This window comes from Triturus cristatus, chromosome 10 (genome assembly GCF_964204655.1).
Source record: "Triturus cristatus chromosome 10, aTriCri1.1, whole genome shotgun sequence".
NCBI classification, from domain to species: domain Eukaryota; kingdom Metazoa; phylum Chordata; class Amphibia; order Caudata; family Salamandridae; genus Triturus; species Triturus cristatus.
Window position 1 is genome coordinate 949,653,027 of NC_140593.1, and position 21,238 is coordinate 949,674,264.

General features: G+C 44.2%; 1 protein-coding gene across 1 annotated transcript in view; it reads right to left on the reverse strand.

Moving 5' to 3' along the window:
• Positions 1-21,238, reverse strand: part of CCDC13 (coiled-coil domain containing 13) — a 244,721-nt gene that overhangs the window by 97,704 nt on the left and 125,779 nt on the right. Inside the window, exons 9-10 of the mRNA XM_085628796.1 lie at positions 16,890-17,066; positions 1,730-1,936 (exon numbers count right to left, since the gene is read on the reverse strand). Coding sequence (XP_085484922.1) covers positions 1,730-1,936; positions 16,890-17,066 — 384 coding nt within the window. The remainder of the gene's footprint in view (positions 1-1,729; positions 1,937-16,889; positions 17,067-21,238) is intronic.

The following is a 21,238-nucleotide window of genomic DNA, read 5'->3' on the forward strand; positions in this document are numbered from 1 at the left end:
CTCAGACCCCACGGATGCCACCCACACCAACCCCCTGCTCACCTAGACCAACATAAGCTACGACGACACCATCAAAATCATGAACACCATCCACTCCGGCTCTCCGTCAGACCCATGCCAGCATCACATCTTCAACAAAGCTAGCGCCACCATCGCACCCCATCTCCGCAAGGCCATCAACATCTCCTTCGAGACCGCGACCTTCTCGGAGGGCTGGAAGCATGCCGAGATCAACGCCTTACTCAAGAAACCCAAGGCGGATCCGAGGGACTTCAAGAACTCTCCCTGCTCCCGTTCCCGGCGAAGGTCATAGAGAAAAACGTCAGACAGCTGGCCCTCTACCTCGAGGAGAACAACATCCTGGACCCGTCCCAGTCCGGGTTCCGCAGCAACCACAGCACCAAAACTGCCCTCATCGCCGCCACCGATGACATCAGGACCCTGCTGGACAACGGCAAAACCACGACCCTCATCCTCCTGGACCTATCAGATGCCTTCGACACTGTCTGCCCCCGCATCCTACACACACGCCTCCACAGCGCAGGGATCCGAGGCAAGGCTCTGGACTGGATCACCTCCTTCCTCACCGACAGAACCCAGAGCGTCTGCCTCCCCCCTTTCCGTTCCAAAGCCTCAGAGATCATCTGCGGCGTACCCCAAGGATCATCCCTCAGCCCAACATTGTTCAACATCTACATGGCCCCGCTTGCACACGTCGCCCGTCAGCATGACCTCAACATCATCTTGTACGCCGACGACACCCAGCTGATCCTCTCCCTCACCAAGGAAACCCTCACTGCCAAAACCAACCTCCACGAAGGAATGAAAGCCATCACCGAGTGGATGAAGAACAGCCGTCTGAAGCTGAACTCGGACAAAACGGAGGTCCTCATCCTCGGCCCACCCCCTGAGCATGGGACGACTCCTGGTGGCCGACCGCACTGGGAGCAGCACCGACACCCACCGACCACGCATGCAACTTGGGATTTATCCTCGACTCAACAATCTCCATGACCAAGCAAGTCAACGCGTCTCATCCTCCTGCTTCAACACCTTCCGCATGCTCCGCAAGATCTACAGATGGATCCCCACCGAAACAAGAAGAACGGTCACCTAGGCTCTCGTCAGCAGCAGGCTGGACTACGGAAACGCCCTCTACGCAGGAGCCTCGGCCAAACTCCTGAAACGTCTACAACGCATACAGAACGCCTCTGCATGTCTGATCCTCGACATCCCCCGCCACAGCCACATCACACCTCACCTGAGAGACCTGCACTGGCTTCCCATTAACAAGAGGATCACCTTCAAGCTCCTCACCCACGCACACAAGGCACTCCACAACACCGGACCAGCATACCTCAACAGACGTCTCACCTTCTACACCCCGAACCGCCAGCTCAGCTCTGCCGACCTCACCCTCGCCATTGTCCCCCGCATCCGAAGAGCAACCACAAACGGCAGATCGTTCTCCCACCTTGCCGCCAAGACCTGGAACACCCTCCCCATCCTCCTACGGCAGACCCAGGACCTACTGACTTTCAGGAGGCTGCTCAAGACCTGGCTTTTCGAGCAGTAGCAGAACCCCTCCCCACCCAAGCGCCTTGAGACCCTCACAGGTGAGTAGTGCGCTTTACAAATTTCTTAATTGATTGATTGAAGGATGCACAAAAATCTAGGGGAGATAGAGAGGGACATTTCTTAAATGTTTAAGTCTGTTTCAGGTACTTACTTTAACTGTCAGCTGTTTAATCTCCTCCTCTAGGTCCTTCACCTTAGCCTCTTTGTCAGTCACCATTTGCTTGAGCTGGCCTATGAGAGAGCTTTGCTTTTGAGCTTCATTGTGTAACTGAAATCCTAGTGAATGCTGAGACTCTTTGTTCTTCTGGTCCTGCTGGCTGAGACGGCCTAATAGTTCTTGCATGTGCTTCTGCTGGCTCTGCCGGATTAAAATGTACATTTACAAATGTTAGAAATGAGCAAAGACGTAATGTAAAATTGTTACTCACTATATTAACTCTTGATATTCAATCAACAAACCTATTTCAGCACTTAACATTACACTTAGGTGTGCAATAGAGCATTCTACAGGTGGAACTCCTTTGTGTATTGAATCAGGATAAGTAGCCATTTCCATCTAGGGTTTGCTGTGGTCAGCAATGCTCAGTTTTCAAAAAACACATTCTTCACATAAATGTCATATTATGTCAGAGACTCTGTTAGCATATTCTGAGATATTTAAGTACTTTCATGGTGGGCCAACTAAGCCTCATCCTCATCAGGAGTTCAGTTGGTATGCATGCCCAAAGAGAATTTTGATGAATTCTGTCAAAATGTGCATTATTTCACAAAAATTACCAAAGAATGTCTAAAAGGTCATAGCTGACACAGGCAGCACATCAAATGCAATCTCACATGGCCTAACAATTACTATAGCATCTATTAACACTTTAACATTAGACTTAATTTAATAATCCATCTTGCCCATCAGTGATCATATCAATGATGTCATATGAGATGTCATCAGTGATGTCATTTAACATGTCATGAGGGATGGAATATGCAAAATCATAAGCAGTTCTTGTTGGGGAGCAAGTTACAATTAGCTCAGTATAGTAGAAATGGTGAATTTTAGTAGTTTTTAGTTTTTTTAAAGTTAGTTTTTGTATTATTTCCACACCAAAGTATAACATCAGTTGAAACATTTTTTTGAGTGATTTTTTAAAAATCAAATTCTCCAATTTTACTCTGATGAACAAAGCTTTTGGCCACGTGCAGCCAGGAGTAGGTTGCAGAGTCTGACTTTTGGCCAGGCCGTGCACCTAACACCCCCCAAACCCCAATGAGTGCCAGTTTCCCAGCAGATCACAACCCACAAGTATTTTTGCCAAAGTTCTCTTTATAGGTTTTATGCATACATTAACATTTGCAATTGCATACATTTCAATTCCCACCATAATATAGATCCACTAATTCAGTGAACAGCTGTCAACCTTTGGGGGATGTTTCTGAATGAACAATACAGATTCTATCACCACTGCTGTCAAGTTTTCAAATCACGTAAATAACATTCTACACCCTCCCCCAAGTCAACAAAGAACACACACCCAAAAAGGTAAACAAAAGAAAAAAGTTAGGCACATGCGTGAATCATCGGCTGAAACATTAAAAGAGTATTGCAGGTGATGGGAGGGTGGGATAGCCAGAGACAAACAGGCAGAGGAGAAAACCCAGATCTCTAGACAGCCCGCACTGTTTACCAATCTAAAATTGGAAGATGTGGAGAGCTGTTGTATGGGTAGAGCAGGCACACAGGGGTAAACCTCTAGAAAGATGAGACACTAAGAGGCCCCAAATGAATTAAACGTTTTTATAAACATCCATAAATATGTCACCCATTCTTTCCATCGTGATAGCTTGCCACAAACTCGCGTGCCATTGAGACAATCATGACACTCCCTTTTTAGGTCTCGCCTGACCCAGCGCATGCGCTGGTCTGGCAAAACTTATTGAGAGGGCTCCAAAAAGTGCTACCAGGCCAGCCTAGAGCTACAGTGCATGTGCGCGGGTGCGCGCGCCGCGCTTTACCGCGATTACTTTCACTTTTGCGGCCGCAGGGCCGCTTTGATGTTTGATCGCGATCACGTTCACGGCCGCTTTGCATAGCCAATAGGTCTCGCTTTTGGGACCTTATAAATATTTAGTCATGCAACTGTTGCATGGCTAAACACTTATAAGGTCCCAAAGGCGAGACCTATTGGCTATGCCAATGCTTGTTCTTCCATGCCGCCGCTAGGGCTAGTTTAGCTGCACCTAAACAAAACCAGAGTTTTGCCCTGTCACGTTTGGTTTGGCTCTTAAGGATATCATTCCATAAACCTAGTAATGCAAAGTCGGGATTGTTTGAAATCGGGTACCCCGGAATCTCTTTGATTTGAGCAAGTTTTTCAGTCCAGAATGGACAAATGGTCGGGCAGTTCCACCAGATATGGTGAAAGTTGCCAAGTTGGCCACACCCCTCCAATAGAGCTCAGATGATGGATGGGACGATTTTCTTGAGTTTTTTTTCCGGAGATTTATATAGTGCAAACTTGACCCGAAGGTGTTAGGGCGCTTTATATGAGCACCAGTTGCATTACACAAGGACACATTCATTTTTGTAAGGCAAAGGGAGATTAAGTGATTTGCCCAGAATCACAGGATGTTCAGCGTCATTGCCGAGACTCGAACTGGGTTCGCCAGCTTTGAGACTGACCGCCCTAGCCATTAGGCCACATCCTCTCCCCAGTTTAGTGTGGTAGGGATACCAATCAAACAGTTGTTTATAAATGGACTTCTCATATGCCAATAGAATGGTTAAACCGTGAAATATCTCTTCAGAGTCCGCCCCAACTAGCCTCCAGAATGTCCTTAAAAAGACCTGCTCTCAGAAACTTTTGTATCGGGTTGTGGCGAAGGAAAGGGGGAGAGCAGAAGGGAGTATAAGAAGCAAATACAGCTCTTAGAGGTCCCTGCCCTTCTCGCAAAACATTAGATGGTAGTCAGTTCCCAAGTGGCCACCACACAAATGTCGAGGCGGGGAAGTGAAAGTTTCTCTGACAATGCTCAAAAGTGAGAATGTCCCACCCATGAAAAAGATAAGCTATAGTGAGACATCCCCCCCTCGCTCCATGTATCAAAGGGTTCCGAGTGTAATACTGGGACAATTCTGGATTAAAGTGGATCGGTGTGAAAGGGTAAGAAAAGGTGGTCCACTCTGCACTTATATGCACCTCGTCCCATACCTTAGTGCTGTTTTGGTGGGTGTGCTCAAATATGCATTGGGTGGGCGATCAGATTTCGATTGCCACAGCACACCCTAGATATATCTGCCTACCACTGCTCTGTCCATTTGTAGCCAGTGCTTATCTGACTCACGTAGGGACCATTCAGAGATGATGCGTAACTGAACTGACTTTTAGTATAGATGGAAGTCCAGAAGACCCAATCCACCTGCGTCTTTTAGTAGTCTTAAAATGTTTTGGGATAGCCATGCTCTGCGATTTTGCCATATGAAGCGCATTACTAGGGAGTGTAAGGCCAAGAGGTAACCATGGTCTAGGTCAACAAGGAGGCCCTGAAAGAGATAAAGCAACCTGGGGAGGACAGTCATTTTTTTGGCGAGAATATGTCCAAGCCATGAAATATACATGGGAGCTCAACGTTTGAGGTCTGCCTTAGGCTGCTGTAGGAGAGGTGGATTATTGGCTCGGAAAAGGTCTGAGACTCTGGGAGTGATTTTAATACCCAAATAAGTAATCTCCTTCTTAGCCCACTGAAAGGGCATGGTAGCCACCAAGTTTTCTATGTCAGGAGTAGTGAGGGTAAGGTTGAGGAGGAAGGATTTGTTTAAGTTTACACAAAATCCCACCACCCCTTCATAAGTCTGTAGTGCCGCTTGGAGGGCATCCAGTAAGGACGTAAGGGGATGTCAAGATTAACAGAACATCATCTGCAAAGAGGAAGATTTTATGGTCAATTAAGCCAAAGGGAAGGCACCACATGGTGAGCATAGAACAAATTTCAGCTGCCAGGGGTTCTATGCTAGGGGCAAATAAGAGTGACCCCTTCTTAAGTGGGAAGATGTCTGAACTAACCCCGTTGACTAGTACTTTAGGGCATGGGGAAGAGTAATTGGCTCAAATCATGGCAATAAATTAGTCGCAAAAGCCAAAACATCGCAAGGCATGGAATAGGAAAGGCCAAGCCACTCGGTTGAATGCTTTCCCCGCATCAAGAGCTAGTAACCCAGTTGAGATCATCTTTTTAGTTGCTTTTTAGACCAAGTGTGTTACCCATCACAAGTTATCATGGTGTCTGTCGGCCTTTGATGAAGCCTGATTGATCTGGGTGGATCAGGTTTGGCATAAAATCTTCTAGTCTGGAGGCCAATATCTTTGTGTAAAGCTTGGCATCCAAGTTGAGCAGTGCTATGGGTCAATAAGAGCCACAGGAGCAGAGTTCTTTACCTGGTTTAGGAGTGATTGAGACAAGCTCCTCACTCATCAAGGGCATGACCGCCCCTGATTGGGCCACGTAGTTAAAGAGCGTAACCAGATGAGGAATGAGGTTGGATCATGGTGGTATTCCTACCTTCATCTGCGCTAATATGTTCACCCAGGATCTCATTTTGGGCCTCTGTCACTTGAGGAAGATACAAACTTTCTAGATAGTCCGATTGGTTCTGGTCATTCGTGGGGATGGCATCGTATAGCCGCTTATAGAAACTGCCAAAGGTTCGGGCCTTCTCCAAGTCAGCGACTGCAAGCTCACCATGTTCCCTTACTACGTCCCAAATATACTCCTTCTCCCATTTAATTCTAAGTTGTCTTGCCTGATGGGACTCTACTCTGTTACCCAGCTCAAAGGATGCGCATCTGAGACGTAGGAGAGTGAATTTTAGCCTGTTGGTATGTACCGCAATAAGCTTCCCTCTGAGGGCTGTGACTTTCTGTTGTAGTGTTAATGTCAGTTGTTTATGTTTATGTGCCTGCTTAGCCGCGTGAAGTTCCACCTCAAGTGTTAATCTTTCATCATAAGTGCTGAAATCAGAACAATGCATTTCCCTCTAGTGAGCGCCTTGAGGGTGTCCCAAGTATTAGTGGAGTTAGTGTTCTGGGGGGGGGGTTTAATTGAAAAAAGTCCCTGATAGCTTTGCGAAGATTGTCACTGCTGAGGTGATCTCTGGAAATGGGGGTAGGAAAGAACCAGTGAAGGAGTTTCGATGGTGGAGGCCCCCAATTAATGTTTAACAGTAGTGGGCCGTGAACAGAGAGGGTGATTGGGTGGAAAGAGGCTGTGAGTAGGGCTGGTGTAAGCGATTGGCTGTTGAAGCCTCAAGCCAATCTGGAGTATGTGCGGTGCGAATGTGAGAGGGATAGGTAGTCCCTAGTTGTAGGATGCATAGTTCTCCAAGCATCGATTAGACTCAAAGACTGCATTTCTTGTTTTAGGGCTTTGGGGAAACTCCCTGTAGAGGAACTGTATGGGTAGGAGCTATCCATGTCAGGATCCCATGTGAGGTTAAACTCATCCAGCATGATTATTTCCCCTTCCACAATGCCTCCCAATAAAGCTAAAAGTGGCTGTATGAAGGACGTACACCGAGGCAAAAGTGCACAACCCCCCAGCAAGGTGCCCTTTCACCAAGATAATTCTCCCCTCCTTATGCTGCAACCTAAGGTCTTCACCTCGTTTGAGATTAGTCTCTTGCAGAGCTCCAACATCATATTGCTGGCCTAGCAAATATTTCTACAGTGTGTTACGCTTGGCGGGTTAATTAAGGACTGTAATATTCTATGAACGCGTAGTGATCACCATGGACACTCTGGATTCATCCCTCTCTCTGCCCCCTGCCTAAAACATAGCATTGTAGATCACATGGCCCTCCTCCCCTCTGCCCTCCCCCCAGCTCACCACAAAGCTGTATTCCACTTGTACCAGTAAACTAAACACCTGGAAATCCAGAAAAGTAACTAGTGGGACAACATGTCCCCAAAAAAGAACATTCTTAGTCGAGATACACTGCATGTCAGGTATATGATCAAAAGGCTCTAATGCAATACAGTAGAAGCTTATTATGTTCAAGGTGCATGATGACACATTGCTTATAACTTAAGGAAACAAGCCTTCCAACTTATGATCTCATAATTTGCTCTCAATCCGTCTTCAACCCCCTAAGGGGGGGAGGGGGAAGAAGATATAAGATGTGAGCATATCATAATTCGTCTTCTAAGTTTCACTTTCAATATGGCCGACGAGCTGGAGCACCAAATGGAAGCTCCCAGGGTCGGGATTTATATTGTATAAATATCCCACTGTATACCCTTCCATCCGCCTACCACAACACTCTCACCGTAAAAAGGAACACAGACTAATCGATTCAGACTCGACTCACTGCAGAAGGCCCTCGGCTGATGACCACAGTCATCCACGTCAACCTGGGAGACCCATTTGTTGTTCCTCTGTGACCGCATCTGTACCAGATGTCCCTTCAGCATGAGAGACTGGTAAACCCAGGTACCAGCTTGGCTGCAACAGCGCTGTCCTGTCTTCCGGGGGGGGATCGGCAATGGCGGCTCCGTCCAGGTTGCCGCTCGTCTCCACTGCTGGTCACCGGGTGACCTCAATAATACACTCTGAAGGACACGGGGGATACCTGCTGCTGCAGCGTTGTCCCCCTCTAAACTGGCCACTGGATATATGCTGATTTGCCTGCTTTGGATTCTCTTGGCCCATCCGTGTCTGACCCTTACCTGCCCCCCAGGGATCTTCTCGCTGGAACATAATCTCTGTCGGTGCATCAAGGGGCTCTGCGGGTCAAGCAGACGTCCAACCGTGGCGTGTCACCCCCCTCCTCCGGCCCTTCAAGCTTCTCTTCTGGTTCTCTGTAAGCAGTGGGACAGGTATCACTTGTGGCCTAGCGGATTGGTGTTGGCGCTTGTGGCCCTCCAATCCCTTCCGGCCTGATCTTGAGCATTTATATGGCCTGAATTTAACTGCTGGACCACCCGCTCTCACCAGACACCATTGGGGCTGGTCTTGATTGGATCGCACTGGGATCACTGTGTAGGGTTGGATGCACAGATCCCTGTGCAAAGAGTGTGGGCATCTCAGCCAGGCGCCTGGAATTTACACCATTTTGCGATCCCCTCACCACCACTCACTCAAAATGGTGGCCAGGCTAACAACCAACAAAGGACTTCAAACGCTTTAATATTACAGAGAAGGACTCGCTCACTTTGCTCTGCTTCACCACCCAGTTAGTTTAAAGGACTCCTCAAACACAAAACACAAAGAAGGGACTCTAACTAGATTATAAACATCTAAAGATCTGCCCTGCTATGATCATTGGAATTCTAATCCTCTAACAGTGACCATCTTGTAATGTTATTCACACCTACCACTCTCCAGCATCTACCATTTACCAGGCTTTGGGCTCTCCCTAACCTCAAAACATCACTAACTACTACCATTAATAAATTAAAAGGACTTAAATAGTATGAACATAAATGGTGAGTGAAGAATCGCTACTCACTACCAATTTGTTGAGTAAGAGATCTTAAACTTGCTACATCTCCCAAGAGGGAAGTCCAGCCTGCGAACCCCTTACCATTTCATATCATCCCCCTATATAGGACCCCTCAGTCACCTCCTTTTCTCTAACATGGATCCACAAAGTGCTACCAAGATCACCTTAGAACCTTCGGGCCAGTTTGCCCATAAAATCATTTACCCCCGGAATCTATAAAAAAAAGCTTCTAAAACGCTAAAACACCGACTCCTCAAATCTCATCCAGAACACTGGTTTCCGACCCCTACTTTTGTGCTAACAGAGGAGCAATAAAAAGTGACCTCATGTTCTATACAAATAGGCGTGCACAACCAATGCTCTTAATTTCTACAACCAGGGAAACTCTACATGGTCTCATACTATGAGTAGCCCCTTCTTCGGCACGCAAAACAGCAGCCACCATCACCATCTAGAACAATGGCATCATCTTCATCCAGGCAGGAAACTATCCAGGCCATTATGACTAACCCTCTCAGAGCTCCTAGACTCAATCATAGAGCTGTCAACAAACATAACCTCAGACAAGTTACCCTCACTAATTCTAACGCAGTACACCACAAATCCCAAATGAAATGCAGGCTAATCAACTGAAGATCTGCCTCAAAACATGTTGGAGATATTGCCGACCTGATCCTCACACCTGATCTTGACCTCTTAATCCTAACGGAAACCTGGCTAAATGACTCCTCTGCACCTATCATGGACATTCTAGTCCCCCTAACCATGGTATTACCAGATTGGATAGACCCCATAGACCAAGTGGAGGCATCGCTTGCATACACAGCCTCATACATGCACAAACCCCCGTCTTACCCACCCGTAAATACCTTTGCCTTGATTTCTCATGCAACAACAGATCCCTATGCAAGCTGCACATGATATACCGCCCTCCAGGTGACAACCTCGATTTTATTTAACAAATCATGGAAACCATTGGAACAAATGTGGATCAGCATTGCCCTGAAATCTTCCTCGGAGGCTTCAATCTACAGCGGAAAGGCCTGAATGATCCACCAGTCAACAGCTTCAAAACCTTCCTTGCAGACCTGAACCTGACTAAATTCTTTGACATACCCACTCACAACAAAGGATCAACATTAGATCTTATCATTGTAAAGCCCAACTCAATTGGAATCTATCCTACCCTGTGATTGGACAGACCACCACCACATCACATTCCTCATCAAGAAAGTTTTGATAACCAACACAGCACAATGATCCAAGCCCAGAATATGATAAAGGAACATGCACAACATCCACAAGAATGCTCTGTCTTCTCTCAGTCACAACACCTTGACTTCCCCTGAAGAGCTCTCAGAGGTCCTTGATCTTACAAATCACTAACCTCGTTCCATGGAGTCTGTTCTTGACTTGATCACTCCATTCCAACTAAAAAGAATGTCTACTTAAGTCTCTAAACCATTGTACAATGGTTGCCTCAACACAGAAAGATGCAATTTGAGACTAGCTGAACATCAATGGAGATTTGACCCGTCCATTTAGCACCTCAAGCACCAGAGATCATTGAGGAACGGATACTTCAAAAACATCAGAACCTATAAAGCAAATTTCTTCAGAAACCGTCTAGATCAAGCCAGTAAACGACCCAAAAAACAGTTTGATCTCATAAAAGCACAATCAAACTGTGAATCCAAGCAGACACTGGCGGGATCCAATTCGCTGCCAAATTGTGAGGAATTTGCCTCCTTCTTTCTGCAGAAGGCAGAAACCATGAGAAATGACCTGCAAAATTGCCTTGGAACAACGCCCTTTGCTTCCTCAACCCTGCCCCTCTACTCCCAGGCCTACCATTCCAGCATGCTCCCCCAGGCATTTCCCCAAAAACTACACCTCACGGAACTCTTTCAGAACCTTCGATGAAGTCACCATCCATAAAATCTTAACTAGCAGAAACCCGCAAACCATTAGAATGACCCTCTCCCCTCTAAATTCTTCAAGGAAATCATAGCCGTAATACTGCCAATCTGGACAAAGATTGTTAATGCCTCCCTCCTTCAAGACTCAATCCCTGACTGCTTAAAGTTGGGTCAAGTTACCCCCATCCTAAAAAAAACAAAAGCGGACCAAACTGACCATAACTTCCAACCTATTTCCAATATCCCTACCCTGGCGAGGCTCCTGAAGACATTTGTTCACATACAACTCTGTAACCACAATGATCAATTCCAACTATTATACCAATTTGGCTTCCCTGTAGGGCACCGCACCGAATCTGTTATGACACACATTATGGACGATGCACTAAAAATGCTAGATCAGAACCAAGTTTGTCTTTTAGTCCTCCTTGACCTATCATAGCCATTCGATACGGTTAAGCATGTAAACCTCCTTGACCTTTTGGTACACCGTATGGACCTAACAGGACCAGTCCTTAACTGGTTCTCCTATTTCCTATACAGGTCTCAAAGAGTCAAGCTCAATCACCCTCTATCGCAGACCACGCCTATCACACTAGGGGTCCTCACAGGGCTCATCTCTTTTGCCCACCCTCTTCAACCTATTCGTGGAGCCCCTAATAGAAATTCTGAGCTCATCCAACATCCGCTATTACATGTATGCTGACGATACCCAGCTATACCTAAAAGTCTCTTCCCCAGAAGACATCAGTTCTCTCAGCACAACACTAATGAAAACTCAAAACTGGCTAGCAAACAATCACCTCAAACTAAATACTCAAAAAACTGAGCTCCTACTAATTGTCCCACCCAACCAGTCGCTGGTCATCAAAGAATGGTTAAAAACGCTTATAGCCCTCAACTGCACTCCACAAATCATTGACTCTGCAAAATCACTGGGCGTAACTCTTGACAAGAATCTCAACATGCAGTAGCACATCAGTGCTGCCACCAAAGCAGCAAATCACTAAGTTAATATTTTAAGAAAATGAAAACCTTTCCACTACCTCCAGCGACTTCAAGCATGCAGTACAAGCCCTAATGATTCCCAGGTTGGACTATGGTAGTACAAGCCTATCTGGACTACCCAGGTCCATACTGACTCTCAACTCTGCCGTTAGACTCATCACTGACTCAAAAACATACAACCACATCACCCCGGATCTCAAATCTCTCAACTGGCTCCCTTACAAAGCAAGAATCCAGCTAAAAATCACCTGCATGATGCACAAAGCCCTCCACCACAATACCCCTAGTTATCTCGTCCAGAAGCTCAAACTCTATGGTGGCTCCAGATCATCCAGAAGCTCAAACACCTTTCTTCGGAAACCTCAGAGATTCTACAAGAAGAAAACCTACAACCGTGACTCTCTGGGACGTCCCTTATGAACACATTTCTTCCCTATATCCCAAGATTCTTGTTCCTCAGTTGCTCACATGACTACTTATCTCGGGCTACCTAGTGCGCTCATCCTAGCAGTACAGACTTTACTCCCCTGTTTCTCAACACTGCCTGGTACTTGCTAAGGTCTGAACTATGACATTATGTTACTATTAAGGACAGAATTATGATATTCGCTTGTTACTGAATTTGTAGTAATACTGATATTTCTGTTTCTACTACTCTGCTCGCTGTAAATTTGATACACGCAAGCGTCATCTTTGCGCTATAAAAAGCTATTAAAATAAAAATAAATAAATTAAATAAGTGAGCCACAGACCTCCGTCAGTGTGCGTAGGCTCCACTGAGTATAGAACCTGTTTGAAAGAGAGAAAAATTGTTAACCCCTTAACTTTTTCTTGGGAGTTGGGAGTTGTTCTGATATTCAAACACTAAGCCAAATGGGTATGTCCAGCTATCTGATGTGGTGATGCCAAATTTGTCTGTGACGGGCCGCAATTGTTGTCTATGGACCAACCTTGCTGAAGCTATACCTCGGAAAAGAAAGCAAGTGGCAGCCTGGATGGAAATGTCGTCGTTCGTCTGTGCTGCTGAAAGGATCGCTTCCTTCGTCTTGAAGGAGTTTAGTTTCACTAGGACATCCGGAGGTCAGCCGCTTCCTACTGATCCCTGGGGGCCCACTCGATGGACTCTATCCTGATTTTCATGCGGTCTTCCCAGACTACCTCTGCAAACAGACCCACCACATACACCCAAAGGTCTGGACCCTCTGCCCCCTCTTCAAGGTTACAGATGAGTATGTTGTCACATCTCGACCTTTGTTCGAGATCCTTGCATTTCAATATTGAAGCCTGGAGTTGCTTGCGGAGGGAGGCAGATGATTCTTCCATAAGGCCTGTACATCTGTCCAACTCTTGGACCCTGGTCTCAAGGTCCAGTCTGTGCCAGCCCACAGAGTCAACATTGTGTTGGAGCGTGGTGAGCCTGGTATTAATGTCTGACTTGAGTAGTTCCAGGTAGGCATTTAGATCTGCTTTTAACTCCTCTCGGGGTTCCTGCTTTATTTCATTAAGGGAGGAGAGAAGGTCTTCCTTCGTGAGTGCCATGCCGTCATTGCTAATAGTGATAATGGGGATGTTGTGCACCTCCGTAGGTGTGAAATAGCACCTCGAGGGTCGTCACAGTCCGCACCCAGTCCAGCAAAAGAAGGGGTGTCGCTTTCTAACAGCACCTGTACAGTTCTGTAGAGTTTGCAAGGTGGGTCCCTGGGGCAACCGAAGGCTGATTATCAGTAAGGGCTGTGTAAAGCTACGATCAGTGGGCTCTCCCCCCACCAATATATAACAGGAGAGAATCGCCTGGGTCCTCTAAGTATAATAAATCACCTCCTCTTCTCTCAACTGTTCCTGCATTGGCACCGTTCAAAAAGCTGGTTGCCCTCTGTACAGCCCAGCTCTCAAGGGGGCAGCGATCCCAGGTTGCTTAGGATGCATTACGGCGATTACAGAAAGTGAGTTCAAGCAACTGGTGCCCAAGCCCATCCGCAATTCAGGGGCCTGTGAGTGACTATCATTAGTATTCATTGGGCATGTAGTCCCCCAACTTAAGGTCATTCAGGAAGGAATCAGCAGCCTCCTGGGATATCCACGCTTGGGGGGCAATAATTAGTGCCGGAGGGAGAAGGCGCGGGCTCCAGAGTCTTTTTACAGGTTCATTTCTGGGCCTTTAGCAGGAGACTATGCAAGGCTAGCGTTATTATTTCCTTGTCCCGGCGCACCATCTTGAGGTCAGGCATGCATCAAACATGGTTCCTAAGATGGAGAAAATCCTATTTTTTAAGGCCACAAGACCTCGGGGTATACCCACATCCAAGTCTTTGCCTTTGTCCGCAGTGAGGGTTGCTGCCTTGTACGGTACTCACTGCTGCGATGTGGGGCTACTGGCGGGGGCCGTGGGCAACGCATGAAGGCAGGGATGTGCTGCCTTGCATATGGGCTGCAGTCCTCCCCGTGGGCCGCTCACTTTGTAGTTCAAGGCTCATGTTGGGGCATCTCGAGTGTGCACAGGACCACGGCACCGCAACAGGATCCCGTCCCTCAGCAGCAGGCAAACATGTGAAGAGGTTTTGCCCCTCCTCCACACAGCCACCCCTGCCCTGTCAATCCTCCACCACCAGTTTCACCATGGACATCACAGCACCACCGCTCGCAGTGTCTGTGTGCCCCACACACGAAAAGAGGTTGTCTGTGCCAGGTAGGCCGATAGCTGCTCAAGCACCTCGTTTTGTGATAATTTTGCAGTGGAGCAAGTGTGGATCACATCCACTCAGCCATCTTGGGTGGCAATGCCCCACCCCATATGTATTCTTAATATTTTTGTTTTCATTTTCTTCACTGTGCTAGGGTACTCCTGCAGTACCGTAGGCATTACTTCCAAGGTATTACGGTCAAATTCAAGCTTTGCCAGCGAAGCTCGCACTGCCCTCATTACGATGCCTTTGGGAGTACAGCAGAACCTTACAGGAGTGCTGCTGTGAATCACGCCTGAGAACCACAGTACCTTACCGGAGGGCCACAGGGGTGCCGCAGGAGGACAGAGTAAACGTGTCCTGTAACAGCAACTGCAAGACTTTTCTTCAAGTTGTAGCCAGCCAATCAGATTGTTCGGTCCTGCTAGAACGAAAAGGCTAAGCTCTCTCGGTCATTCAGAAACCTTATTTTCTAAATTCAAGGTAACGAGGAACTACCCTTTGACTCAAGCGAGACCAACCGTCCAGATATACCTATTTATTTAACCCATTTAAAAAACAGAGCAGTACTGGCTATAACTGACCGCACAGGTGCTTTGTATTGTTAACATGTATGCAATAGCACTCAAACCTCTAATGGTTCTACTGCTCCAAAACCCTAAACCAAAGTGAAAAACAATACACAAAAGAGAGTTCTTAGGAAGTCCAATGTTTTTACTGAAGGTTCACTTAATCACATATTAATCCAGATTATTGAAACATATGAATTCTTCTTATAGATTCCAATATAACGCAGGAACCATGATATGATATTCCCAAAAAGATTTTCCCTTATTCTTCACAACATCAAACTGCAGCCCAATCAACATTTTTCATCCCAACAAGGGACTTCATGAGGGTTTACAGATTTGTTACTGTTATGAAATATTAACCTAAAACCAAATTTGTATATCTTGGGACACGGATCCTCCTAGGATCCTCTGCTGATTAGCGGATCCACACTCCAACAGCAATGCTGTGAATGGCGGACCACAACCTGAGAGGAAAGTTGCAGCTGTCATTTTTTTCATTGTTCCCAGCGGGGAAAATAAATTACAAAGTGATAGAAAGGTATAGGTAACTTGACCCCATGGGACTAATGTAGGGGTCTTTGAGGGACTCCTCATGTGCAAGAAATGTCCCCAAACTTTTTTTTTTATCATGTGAGGATCCGTGGATCCTCGCAAATCCTCACAGATTCGGATGGATTCAGCTCTGTGGATCCCAACCCCAATTAGAAAGACTCACTCACAGACCCACACACCTACTCACACACTCACTTACAAACCCATAAACCACTCACACACCCTCAAAACCACTCCCACACCTACTCACACACCGACTGCCACACCCACTCACATACCCACACACCCACCAAACACACACACCAACGTACACACTCACACAACCACTCACACAACACTCACACACCCAGGTTACAGGGACGTTAAAGTTAGGAAATAGCATTAAACAAACCATAGAAATACACTGAAAAAAAGGTTACAGGGATGTTATAGTTAGGGTTCAGATTCTACACACATAAAACCATAGAAATTAAACAGTTATAGTTATCTCAAGTGACTATAATTCATGCCCTCACCATACACTGCTGATTACTCCACATTTTACACCACTCATGATAACTTCTATAACATCATTGATAATATCATTGCAATATTTGCAGTGAAATTATTTTTGAGAAAACTGTACATGGTGGGGGTAAGAGTTATAGTTACCTTATAGTTACCCCCCACCGAGTAGGCCTCGCAGACTCCTAGATGTTCCCGGAACAGAGGTTATAAATCACTGGTTTAAATTAAAGAAGTACCTTTAAAATATGTAGGCACATGGTTAGTTAGCTTGCATAGCGTTTTCCAAAAGAGGTTTTTTTCTCTTGTAAAAAGTGTTCAGGGTTCAAGAAGGGAGAGGGATATGTTCAGATTTGTGAATTCATCAAAGAATGAAGGAGAACAATAGAATCCAAACATGTTGAGAGATTTTTTTTAAAAGGCAACTAACTCTCAAAGAGAGGCAAGCTTTGGTCAGAGAAGCATATTGGAAGTTACCTCTGACAAATGGGTCAGCAATGCAAATCCTCAAGTCAGGGCAATATCACTATACAGGTAAAGTGTGGGTGTTAGAAGGGGAATGACAATGTTTAGAGCCATACTGTACCATTAAAGCATCGATAAGCTCATCATCGTGCTTTCCTTTCTCCATCAGCGTTACGATTTGGCTCTTCAGTGTTTTCACCTCATTAGTTAAGACCCTGTTCCTGGCTTTCGAGGCATCCAACTTTTTTTTCAAGTCTTCATGATCTTTCAGAAGAGCTTCATGTTCACCAGTGAGCTTCTGCAATCACATAAACATGCCGCATGAAAAGAAAGAGATTGTTCCAACCTTTCTTATTAAACACATCACACTAATAACAATCCCCACTGTTCATCTAAGGGAGAATATATTGTTGGGTAAATACAGGTACTAGCATTATACTCAGTTAAAAAAATCAGAGTCCCTCGATTTTGCATACCTACAATGTTGTTCCAGCTTATACCACGTGGTCTTCTATTCTTATATTTACTGATAATTTGTGACAAAACTGTATAGAATCAATCTGGGGAGTCGTGTGGTTGTGAGAAAAAAGAATAGGTTGCTAATCTTCCAAAGTGTTCTTTCTGATAGGTGAGTAAATCTTCCTCTAGATTCCTTATCTTGTACATTCTTGTGAGTCTTTGGAGAAGACCTGGAAATTTTCACAACACTCTCTCACCGGCACAAAGTGGTGTTCCTCAAGAGCCAAACATGGTTTTATGTATGCTAAGGGGCTGATGTATAAAGGTATTTTGCGATCTCAAAGCCTACAATTCGCAAAATCACAGGGTTTGCAAGCACCACATTTTAAAAAAAAATTCTACTAAACACATTTTCAATTCGGTAACATACTAATGAGTCGCAAAACGGGTTTAGAAAGGTATAATGGACGGCTATTTGGAGAGAGTGTGTTTAGGGTGGCCCTTCCAAATAACGATTTAATGTTTTGAAACTATGATCCGGTAGTCGCAAAACATTGAAAGGTTATTGGCTAATAAAGTGAGGTAGTAACACATCTGCAAAAGAGAGGGAGCTCCATGGACCTCTTTCCCATTGTGAGTGTAAAAAAAAAATGCTGGGGAATATTCAATGGTCCAGACTGCCAAATCTCGAAAAAACGAAAAAACAACTTTTCCTTTAAAATGTAGCCCCATTTTATTTTTAGAAAACAGGCTACTTAAAAAAATAATATTTACGTTATTAAAATGTGATCACAGACATGGGTGTACGCTAACCCAACCAACCAACCATCTTTGTGCTGATGAGGTAGGTTGGATTGTGAGCCACTGCAATTTGAAATTTTGTCAACCGATGTATTAATACATAGATCAATTCTCTAAATTCTATTTCATTCGCAAACTGTTGGTGCGCAACTTGGACTCACTTTTCACAACTGAAAATTTTGTAAATCAAGCCTTTTTTTTTGCCTACTTATGACAAAGTGGTCAACCCTCAAAGCTGCCATTGGTGCCCTATGGATTAAAATCAAAACAGAATACAGAATAATTGACAGACCCACAGCAGAAGCGAAAAAGGAAAGCAATGTGGAATCTGCAAGAAATTATGCATCCAGAAGACACATTATCAAAGATAAGTAACCTAATTCTTGTAACGGATATTGCTGTACTCTGTTTTTTTAAGGAGTGAATATTGCACCACATAGTTTTGTGAAATGACTCGGCCAAATTGAATTTCACTCCTAGCATCAGACTCTGTAATGCTTGGTATGGAGAAAGGACCAGGTTGCAATTTGACAAATGTCTACTTGTTGTCAAAGCAGGCCTGATGTAGCTACTTTAAGCCTTGTTGAATGTACTCTGATGCCATCTACAGGGTATTTGAGTGCCAATTAATAACAATATTTAATACATAGCATTACCTGCCATATCTGCTAACAAATGGCACAGCTCTTTTTAGCACCAACGAAGCCTGTGACTATTTACTTGATAATTAAGTCTGTATGACTTTGATCTTTCCTAATACAAACTAAGCTCCCCTGTGGGATCCAATCTATGAAAACATCTCACAAGGATGCAGAGGAGAAAACAGAGATGGTAATTAAATCTTATGTGAAAAATTGAATTTGGAAACCACTTTTCAAAGAAAAGGTAGTGTACTTCATAACAGAACTTTATCTGTGTAAAATTTTAAGTATGTGAGGTCACATTTAGTGAATGCAACTGTCCCTCTCTCCAAATCTCATCAGGGTTAAAGATCGAAGTGAAGAAGACTAATTCAGCACAAAATGCAAACGGCTAAGGAAAGTCTAAACCGGATTCAAGTCCCGCTGAAGTTTTAAAGGTGGACACAGTTCTAAAGTTCTGTGAAGAACCTGCCTACAACATGGAGTTCAAACAGATGCCGTGAACAGGGGAAGAAATAAATGTCGATATTGCAGATTATGGTCTCTTGGTTGTCTCTAAATTAAGTTTGTTCTGAGATGAAGAAATTTCAAACTATATAAAACATCGGTTACTCTCCACAAGTGAGTTAATGTTGTCGGACCTCCCCAATTGTTACAAATTTAACGCTTTTCTAAAACACCAGGGCCAAAAAATATCAATAAATCTTCCACTCAACCTCCATGCATGGAAATGTAATCTCTGAGGGCCTTATTCAAAATTGGTTGAATCGGGTACTCGGCCAAAAAACGTAGCCGATGTCCCATTCACAGTCTTACACGTACTTTGTAACTTCTGGATCTTGCAACAGGGTTGTCGGGCTATCCACCATGTTTTGACTTTTAAGATAGCAAAACCTTCACTGGCAGAGTCCCTGGAAGTTCCAAAAAGACTTCTAACAAGGTACCAAGGCCCTCAGGCCCGGTTTATAGGCAGGAAATGACCGGCACTGTGTGTCTCCTTATTTTTTAACAACGTTTGCAAAAAAATTGAAAGGAGGAAATGTGTAACGAAGTCGCAAAGCCCAACTGATGGACAACACAAACGCCTATGCTGAATGTCATGGGAATTTCACAGAAAAGAAGATCGCTACTTCTTGAATATTTTTGCTAAGGTCCCTCTGTTTTAAAAAATAAAATAATACAAGACTTGCTTAGCCACTATGGCAGAATCCAAAGGATGTTTTTTGTCTCTCCCGACCCCCACTTTTTATTTCACACAGTGAATCATTTTCTAATAAGTTCATAGCTACTGTTAATTTGAACAAGTATGAGGCTCTGTTGTACAAAATATATTTCTTCTTAGCATTATTCATCACTGAGGAACTTGCTCTAGACGAAATTTGCGCATTCTATCTCATGGACCAAAATACACAAAAATACACAAAATCATAGTGGACCACTTTAAGAAAACTTTAAGCATGTAAATATTGCACTATAAAAATCAAGGGTGTAAATTTTAATAATATACACAACATTAGACCGGATATTGTTAGCAACATCATTATTGTCATTTGAACACTATATCAAGCTAACATACAGAAATAATTATTTTTAGTGAGTTAAAAGAAATTTGTACATCAGTACTTCTCACTGCTATCTCTTCAAAAGCTGAACAATAAATGCTACTTAGCGTTAAAAAATGACCGTTGACCAACCCCGCAATTCAGTTATACAATAAACAAAGTTTTCCTCACTGCCTTTGCAGGAGAGTCACCACTACAACAATTAACTTTGTGAACACTCTTTAGATCAAAATGAGGCTGAAGGGAAGAAAAGCACATTGCTAGTGTTCTCCTTCAAATACAAAAGGATTTTCCCAATAAAAAATAAAAAAAGTAATCGAAATACAGATGCATCCACGATGCCTCTGTAAGTGCAAAAGTATTATTTTTAGCTTGCTTAGCCAAATGTATTTGACACAGTTTGAAGGTTAATGTGCTAAACCTCCATTGCTATGTTTATTGGTATGAAAGTACAGAATAGTCCATTGTATTAAGCTGCATTTCTCATGTTTGGGTCTAATGAAACTACTGTAAGTAGGCCTTTTAGAAATAAACAGTTTGATTGGTTTGCTGTCCAAGTAACATTTTAGTACCACCTCTCTATGTAATGGCATTCTATGAAAGCATGTGCTGTCTTTGTCTAAAATATTATAAAAGATCTACAAACATTGTGATTGGGTGAGTTCTTATTTTTGCTTTAGACATTTCGCCATAGACATTCAGACATGTTAGTCTTTAGTTATTTTTACATTTTGCCTCGCATCACTGCATATTTTAAAAGTGCTGCTTTTTATTTTAGAGAGGCATTGCTCACATTATCATTTTTTTCTACTAGCTCTGTTCAGAACAGAGAAAAGCAAACTGCTGTTTATTTTATGTTGAGAGGGTTAGTCACATGTGGTCTTTTTGAATTAGTGATTTATTATTATGATTTGATGTATGCCAATTCCCTGATTATGATTAACCTTTGATTTCTGTAATATTAATTTTGTTATTTAAATAAATCTGCAAAATTGAAAACTGGCAAA